This window comes from Lottia gigantea (genome assembly GCF_000327385.1).
Source record: "Lottia gigantea unplaced genomic scaffold LOTGIsca_4, whole genome shotgun sequence".
In the NCBI taxonomy this organism is placed as follows: domain Eukaryota; kingdom Metazoa; phylum Mollusca; class Gastropoda; family Lottiidae; genus Lottia; species Lottia gigantea.
Genome location: NW_008709379.1, coordinates 5,325,650 through 5,334,975, shown reverse-complemented (window position 1 = coordinate 5,334,975; position 9,326 = coordinate 5,325,650). Strand labels below are relative to the sequence as shown.

At 29.5% G+C, this 9,326-nt stretch overlaps 1 protein-coding gene across 1 annotated transcript; it reads left to right on the top strand.

Annotated features, from left to right (window-relative positions):
- Positions 1–517: 517 nt before the first annotated feature.
- LOTGIDRAFT_209785 (hypothetical protein) lies at positions 518–8,627 on the top strand (the record flags this gene model as incomplete). Its single annotated transcript, XM_009059876.1, has 13 exons — positions 518–598; positions 809–901; positions 1,132–1,317; positions 1,722–1,796; positions 3,954–4,065; positions 4,353–4,483; positions 4,833–4,881; positions 5,076–5,166; positions 5,417–5,466; positions 6,474–6,590; positions 7,660–7,814; positions 8,038–8,150; positions 8,415–8,627. The coding sequence occupies 13 exons, from the start codon at positions 518–520 to the stop codon at positions 8,458–8,460; spliced, it is 1,299 nt and encodes a 432-aa protein (XP_009058124.1). The 3' UTR covers positions 8,461–8,627.
- Positions 8,628–9,326: the final 699 nt, after the last annotated feature.

The window sequence follows — 9,326 nt, the reverse complement described above, 5'->3', positions numbered from 1 at the left end:
CAAGCTTTGCTAGGCATTAGAAGATTTATATTGGACCTCACAGTGTTTGTTACTTTTATTTCATATGAGATGCAAGGCTCAAACATGATGTTATAATATTTAATTATAATTAATATTTGATGACTTTCTTTAAGTGACTTTTGTGTGCCATTTATTCATAAACTTCACATTCTGTTTAAAGTGTTTTATCTTTCTTATTAGCTAAATAAAGCAACCATTATGTCCCCTGTCTCATATGTAAAGAAAAACATTCTTTCAAATATTGTTGTTTAGTTAGATGTTTTAGAAAACAAAGATTAAGTAAGACTTAAGACTTAAGTAAGATTAAGTAAGTAAGAATGACTTTTTTGTAGAGATTCAAAATTGTGCATTACATTGACATCAATAGTTATCACGGATTTGGACAGCATAAAAGCAATAAGTTGACTTTGAACAGTCTTGTCTAGCAGAACAGTTTTCAGTCAGATACTTTTGTTTTTCAGACATGGCTGAAGACCAATGTACCTATGGTTTGTCAATGGAAGATTGGAGAGTATTAGAAGATACAGTACCATGTCGAGAGAAAGAAATAGAGAATATTCTAGCTCTAATGGGACAGGTAAATTACTAAATATATCAATACACCATCTAAACTCTAAAAAAGCCAAAATTCCAGACATTAATATTGATACTAATAAAAACATCCTGATGATGCCTAGAAAGCTCTAACTGTTCAATTCTGCTTCTTTTTCTCCCTGAAAAATGAAAGAATTTACAGAGGTTTAGTTTTAGGTGAAGTAAGATTTCATGAAGTGTGTTTTTCTTTCAGAAAGATCAGATGACACCAGCATCTGTATTTATCTATGGTCATACCGCCACTGGTAAATCTCATGTAGTCAATTCACTTCTTAAAATATCACAGGTATAGATGAGTTAATTAACATTTATCATCCTGAAAATATAATCATCTCATCTTAGAGCAATAGTACTTTGGTACCAACAAAAAATGTCTCCATAGAATAGGATACAGAAGCCATAGAAGTTTATCTTTATGTTCTTTAATGGTTCATATAAATATTGCCTCATTTACCAATAAGTTATAGAATATCTTTGATTAAGTAATGCTAGATGATAAATTGATTAAAATTTCAGGTACCATATGTACTAGTGAATTGTGTGGAGTGTTATAGTTCTAGATTTCTTTATGAACATATTCTCAACAACCTCTCTCATACCAACCATACAGAACAATATAGATGTGATAATATGAATGACTTTATTCGTTCCTTTCAACAAATTATAGAAGAAAAAAATTATAAAGATCATACAGTGTATATAGTAAGTTAGGAGTTATTGGCCTTTAATGAAGTTTTACAGGACATATCCATGTATTACTTTTCCCTTATTAGTTTAAACAATATACAGGTTTAAATTGCAATTTAATTCAAATGCAATGCCCATTCTAAAATTCAAGGGCAATTAGTTGAAAACCAGTTGTCACAAAATTGAGTTGAACTCAGACAGAAAGAGAAAAACCTATGTTTATAGTGTCTATGTCTATAGTGATTTCAGTGTTAACTGTAAATTCTAGTTTTCACAAATCTGGATGCAGAGTGTTTGATTTTGTTCGTACCATCTAAAGTTTACATAAAATTGAAATGAAATTGGTAAGCAATTACAAGTGGTAGTAGGTAGGTACCTAGCAGTAAGTATTATTTTGTATACATGTATATATATTTTAGGTACTAGATAAAGCAGAAAGATTAAGAGAAATGGAAGCTAATATTCTACCATCATTTCTGAGAATTCAAGAACTGGTATGTTATGAAGATATTAAATGCTCCTATATCTCCTGTATATATTTTATATTGAAGACAAAGTGTAATGATTGTGTTTTTAAATGTTTTACACACTGTATGATGTTTGTGTTTTATATTTTAGACTCTCTGTTTCATATTTTTTTTAATTGCAGACACATTGTAATACAGTGGTGTAACCTATTTTCGTGCATATAAGGATTCAACACCGAATTTAGTCAAAGTTAAAAAAACAAAATTTTTTTTTTTGTATTAGATGTTTTCTCAGACATTCTACAAAATAATTAAAATTGGTTTATTTCGATTTTCTTTATGAATCCTTCACTTTGACCAATATTTCATGAGCAACCAACTCGGCAACGGCGGCAGAATGCGTCACCTATTTTCGTGTACAATGTTTGATCTATAAATAAGTCTATAAAAACACGTTGTATGGATACCGGGTGGTATAATTAACTTCTCTTAGTATTTATCTTTAATATCACTTCATTATAACTAGTGACAAATCCTTCAAAGAACCACGATTTTAAAAACAAATAGTGACTGACAAAATAAGATACGTAGCGTGATTTATTGCTAAAAGTCACTGAAACAACATAAGAATATGGCACACTTTCTGCTAGTTGATCACGTGACTTCATTCGTTGGACTACATTCTAGCAGACGACACTTGGAATTCTGATTACCGCTTGGGATTATAAGGAAATTCGGCCGATAAAAACTGGTGACGTTTGGTAATAAGTGAAATCAGCCATTTTGTATTTGTCAAAGTATACATTAATACATTTTACCTTGCTTGAAACTACTGGATTCATTCTACTAGCTTACATTGTACAGATAATCCATGTTTATCAAAACAAGCAAATGCGAAGGTCATGCAAGGTCGCACATGTAAGTTATTAATCATTTCCGGAAATGCACGAAAAATAGGTTAGCGCGAAATTAGGTTGCTGGACTGTATATGTGTCTTTTATTGCAGACACAGTGTCATGAAACTTTTTTTTTTATGTAGACACAGTGTAATGTATATTTTTGTTATTGTAGACACAATGTAATATATGTGTTTTTATATTGTAGACACAGTGTAATATAATATTTGTTTTTATATTGTAGACACAGTGTAATATATTATGTTTTTTATATTGTAGACACAGTGTAATATGGTATGTTTTTTTTATTGTAGACACAGTGTAATATGGTATGTTTTTTTTATCGTAGACACAGTGTAATATGGTATGTTTTTTTTTTATTGTAGACACAGTGTAATGCATGTGTTTTTATGTTGTAAACACAGTGTAATATATGTGTTTTTATATTGTAGACACAGTTTGATATATGTGTTTTTATATTGTAGACTCAGTGTAGTGTATGTTTCTTTATATTGTAGACACAATGTAATATAATATGTGTTTTTATATTGTAAACACAATGTAATATAATATGTGTTTTTATATTGGAAACACAGTGTAATATATGTGTTTTTTTTTATTGTAGACACAGTGTAATATATGTGTTTTTATATTGTAGGCACAGTGTAATATATGTGTTTTTTTTAATTTTTAATTGTAGGCACAGGGTAATATATTTGTTTTTATATTGTAGACACAATGTAATTTATGTGTTTTCATATTGTAGACACCATGTAATATATGTGTTTTTATATTGTAGACACAGTGTAATATAATATGTGTTTTATATTGTAGACACAGTGTAATATAATATGTGTTTTTATATTGTAAACACAGTGTAATATATGTGTTTTTATATTGTAGACACAGTGTAATATATGTGTTTTTATATTGTAGACACAGTGTAATATAATATATGTTTTATATTGTAGACACAGTGTAATATAATATGTGTTTTTATATTGTAAACACAGTGTAATATATGTGTTTTTATATTGTAGACACAGTGTAATATATGTGTTTTTATATTGTAGACACAGTGTAATATGGTATGTTTTTTTTTTTTTTGTAGACACAGTGTAATATAAGTGTTCTTATATTGTAGACACAGTGTAATATATGTGTTCTTATATTGTAGACACAGTGTAATATATGTGTTTTTATATTGTAGACACAATTTAGTACAATTGTGTTTTTTATATTTAAGAATATGTGTATGTTTTCATAGTGTTAAGTTCTTATATTGTAGACACAGTGTAATGTTTGTGTTATGTTTATAAGTGAGATTGTATGGGACAAATTTAGAAGTGGTACAGGATCATGTGAACCATATATTCTTCAGTTTCCTGATTATTCTAAAGGTACATGCTTCAAGTGTTTTATTTACACGGTGATGGATAGCTTGGACAAAAAATGTGTATACATGTGGAGCAATGCTCATAGATAGAAGAAACTGAAAAAATTATTAGTTAAGGCTATTTATGAATTCTCAGTCTCAAAAATAATTACTTTTATAAAAGTCCTTCAACAACATCCGGATATACGGTCAATATAATTTATGATGGTATAGATCAAACATTGTGTTATTTAATGAGTCTTTAGGCAAAATTTAAGGATAGTTCAAAGAATGTTATGTTATTTTTTGTAGATGATCTGATGAAGATAATGAGTTTAGATTGTCCAACTGATTACGATGTAGATTTTTATAGTAATTTTACCAATCTGGTATTATCAGTCTTTCATCTAGTATGTCGTGATCTGAAAGAATTACGTCATCTAGTAAGTACATAATGAAAAATTAGAGCTCAAACATAGTAAGACATTCTAAGTTCATTTCTTAAATGATACATGTAGGGAAATACATAGTTATGAGTAGGCATCATGTCAGTTTATCAATGCCTTGACTTGATTGTCCCATCCAAGGAACACTTATTTTTTTGATCGATATCTATATTTGGTTGACATTGTTATTCACCAATTTTTTGAGTAATGTTTATATCATTTGCTAGTATGCTTTTAAAATGAAATTCAAGCTATAATAGTTTTGACACTGTGGTTTACAAAATGAAATATCAGTGTTTATAAATAATGCAAGTATAGTAGGTACATGTGTATATCTCTATTTCAGACAATGTTAAATTTTGATAAATATATTGAACCAATACAGAAGGGAGAAGGTACATGTCTCAATACAATAAACTTTATGATTCAGTGTGACCTAAGAGTTCAATAATGACTGAGCAAATTCCCTCAGCAAGAAAAGATTTAGGGACAATTTTAAAATCTAAAGAATATTTTTGGATGTATTAGATTTGTTTGGTCACTACATGGTTATCTATATATTTTATATGAAATTATTTCTGGATTTTAGCTACAATGAATGACAGTAGAAAACTATGGAGAAATATCGAACCTCATCTACGCAAAGCTTTACAAACAGTTTATCTTAGAGAAGTGTCAAGGTAAACATATGTCTTTTTTACCTCCTTCTTGAAGAGTTGTATGAGAATGATTTTGGCAAACAATGGTGTTTGGGAATTGATGCCTGTATCATCTGACAAATCAACTGAGAAAAATGACCTTGATTATTCTGTGTATTCAAACATTCTCATGAAAAAAAGACACGTCTCTTTCTGTTGAATGACATGACAAGAATCGCCTCAGTGTACACTGTATTTGAATTACTCATCAAATAATGTATTTTAACAACAGTGCTCAATGGGAGAAGTTACAAATGGAAATGTCATCCACTGAAAGTACTGGTGAGAGCCATTCAGTCAAATCAGGTAAGCCTGGCATCTAGTCTTGAATTACGTTAGTGCTTTCAGTTGTCATTCAATTGATATATCTAGCTATCTTCATGTTATTCCAATTAAAACAAACCATGATTTCCTAGATTCCTATTTAAAAAAAAACCAGACAATTTAAAGGATAGATCCTTTTCATTCACTCTTGTACAGGAACACATAAGTATCTGTGTGCAGCCTGTAGGCAAGATTTATATCATAGAGTTTGATGAATAATGTCATTTTATCTATAGACTAAGTTTATATCTATATAATATCTAGATTTGTCACCCTTCACATACAAAGCGGAATATTCCTTTCAATCGAGCGCCGTGAAGGGTGTGTACAATTGTGTCAAATCCAAATCGAAGGAAAACTTGATTACATGAATTAAAACAATTTTTACTTATACAAAACTACCCATTGCCACTTAGAAACCAGTAAAAAAGCCCTTAAATTGATTAGGGATGAATTACATATCACAAAAGTCAAAAGTTTTGATAAAGAAATGTCTTACAACTAGTTACAACTTTTAATCCATGCCTTAGAAACTAGGAAGTCAATAACTGATAGAAATATTCACATTTTACAAAATAGTGATGTAATGGTAAATATCATCAACAGAACTAAGATTATTATTACTTAAGAAATTTATTAACATCATCAAGATATGGACATCAGGGACAAGATTTCTGTAGTGGCTATTCAATACACAAGAATATTTGCTGAATTATTACATATAATACAGAAATATCAATATCATGAATCTCATCCATAGCTTATTTCTAGAAGTTTCGAAAGAATTGCAGCTCCAAAGAAATTGATAAGAAGGATGCTGTCAAATAACCAAAAGTAGCCAAAACATAACTTTACATTGGTCACAATCCATTGATTTATCATTAAAACACTGAATGCATTGGACAAGTGAATATTAGATATATATATATGATAAATAAGTTAATAATAATAATTATATTTTACAGCTATGTTAAGTAGAAGTCATGTTGAACTACCATTCTATTCTAAATATCTACTAATAGCTGCCTATATAGCATCTTATAATCCTGTTAAATCAGACAGAAGATTCTTTAAAAAGGTTTGTATGTTTTATATTTATAGAATAGAAAGATATCTTATATGTCCATATTTCATCCACAATTGCTTGAAACACTGACAATGACAATTTTTAACAGATATTGAGGAAACTTGGTAAAAAATGTTATTATCACTCAAAGATAAACCCTATTGCCCTATTGAAAATGAGAAAAAATGTTGCTTTAACATAATCTTGAGGTACTTGTTTATATTAATGAAACTGTAATGACAAATTTTCCAACCCAATTTGAATTTTATATGAATGCATATTATCCAAAGTTGAAGGTTATCTTTGGTATAAAAAGTTGGATAGAATAAAACCATACCCTATAAACATGTTAAATGTGAAAGAATTTTCATTGGCAAAGAACATAAAAAGGGCTGTGTATGCCCTGAATTTTTCAGTGGAGTTACCCCAAAACTGAAAAATACAAATGTCAATACATGTAGTAAAACATAAATAGATTTAACACAAATATTGACAGCCGAGTTAAAAGTGTTTAAAATTAATTAACTAAGAGTTTGAGTTTGGTCACTCAATGATCACTGAGAACTAAATTCCAACTTGATCCTTAAAAAAAGATTAAACCAAGACCAGGAAGTGAAAAGTGTTTACTGGATTGTCAGTTTTTTGTTTAAACACAGTGAATATGGAGTCTGATATATTTTAATCCTAGGTTGGGTGTGAGAACAAGTCAGAGGTTATAGTCAGGTTGATAAAAACAGTGTTGAGACTTGGAAATTTAGTTTGATAGCATGATAGAAAGTAGAGTTGAGCTTTAAATAAAAGATGATGTAGTTGTGTAGAACCTTGATTTACAACCTTCTGAAGTCATACCTACTAAACTGCATATGTTGCACCTCGTATAATAGAACAACTAAAGGGTTAAAGTGAAAAGATTACTTGTTATTAGAGGATCAAGACACCCACCAACTCCAATGAAATTTTGGGTGTGATAAACAGAAAAGTTGATACTTATGGAACATCAATTAATTTACTTCATATATGGATATACTTGTATATAAAATCATGTAGATTGTTAACAGTTGTATGGTTATCATTGTAGAGGTCAGCAAAGATGACTAGAAGAGCAGCTTTGATGAAGAAGAAAGAAAGAGCTAGTAATCATTTATTAGGACCTAAACCTTTCCCATTAGATAGATTACTAGCTATATTTTATTCTATAGTAGAGGGGAGGGTAGCACCTACAGCTAATATATTTTCACAAGTAAGTGTTTAAATCTGTACTCTATATGGTTTTGAGATAGAAAGTTGTTAATTGTGTAATATTATTTATGTCAATAACGATCATGGCAGCAAACTGAGAGAGTTTGAGCTCACTGCTCTTTTATCTTAAAGGTACAATTCTCTGCATAGGTCTTGAGATTGGGCTAACCCTGTCTAACCTTTCTCCCAGGTCTTTAACCTCACTATCTGTGTTTATATTATAGATAACATCTCTAGTCAGTATACATCTACTGGGTCAAACAGCAGGAGATGATCAAATAGAAATGCCAAAATATAAATGTTTGATATCTCTGGATTTTATCAGGTCTGTTTCAAGGTAAGATTATGCTGGAATTCTCTTGAAGAATTCCTTTGTCAATATAGGCTACATCTCATTTACACAATTTCCTTTTATTTATTTCTTAATTACATTTTTTTCATTAGAAATCTTACAAAAAATATTTCCTAAGAATTGTCAAATAATTCTCTTTCTTTTCAAAATTAAAAAATTTTATATTTTAACCCCTTTTTAGTCTGGATATGACATGTATCAGTATATATTATTATAACTTATCATTTGCTTATAATCTTGTCTTTTCAGGACTGTCAATTTTGATGTTTTGTCTCATCTGTATGATTTCATGTGAAAGGTGTGTACATAGATTTCAACACTGTTTTATGAAATGGACAATATAGTCAAATGGTCTAGAGTGGAATCAACTTGATCTACAAGTATGTTTATATGGTTTGAATAAAATGTTTTGAATTAATTTTTGTCAATGATTTTGTGTTTGAAGAATATAAATGAAGTGATATTTTGTAGTTATTTTGTTTGTTTTGACATTTGAAGGAGACCAACAGGATGTTTAGTCCTGGACTTGTTAACTTACAAAATGTTATTGATAAAAAGTTTATAAATGAAATGCTTATAATTTTGCTATATACCATGGATGCATCTTGACATTTCATGAATTTTATTTTCCTATACATAATTATATATAGGAAAGTCCATTAAAAGACTGTTTATATTGTTTGCCTTTATAGGAAGCATAGGTTGTGTCCCTCCTTTTTATAAACTTAATACTGATTTAGAGACCAAATAAAATGATACGGAAAGTAGGTATGCCAGATGTCCGTATGCTCTTCTTAAGGTTGAAGTTTGTCTCACAAATACTATTAACATCATGGAAGAGATGACAGTCTATATACATGTTATGTCTGTTAAATTTCATGAGACTAAGATATTTAGTACTACATATTGCTCAGGGAAAATATTCAGATGCTGTATTCTTAAATTCTCAAGTCATTATTGTAAGGGCGGAGAAATATTATAAACACAAGAGTATCATTGTCTCCAATGAAGTTTTGGCCTCCTACCCTGAAAAGATATTGATAGTTCTATAGTAAAGCCCACTACCTCATCCTCTTTTCTTATAACATTAACTGTATATTCAAGAAGTTAATAATGACTGTTTGGGCAGAAAATGTTGAGACTCAAAATAATAAACAATGA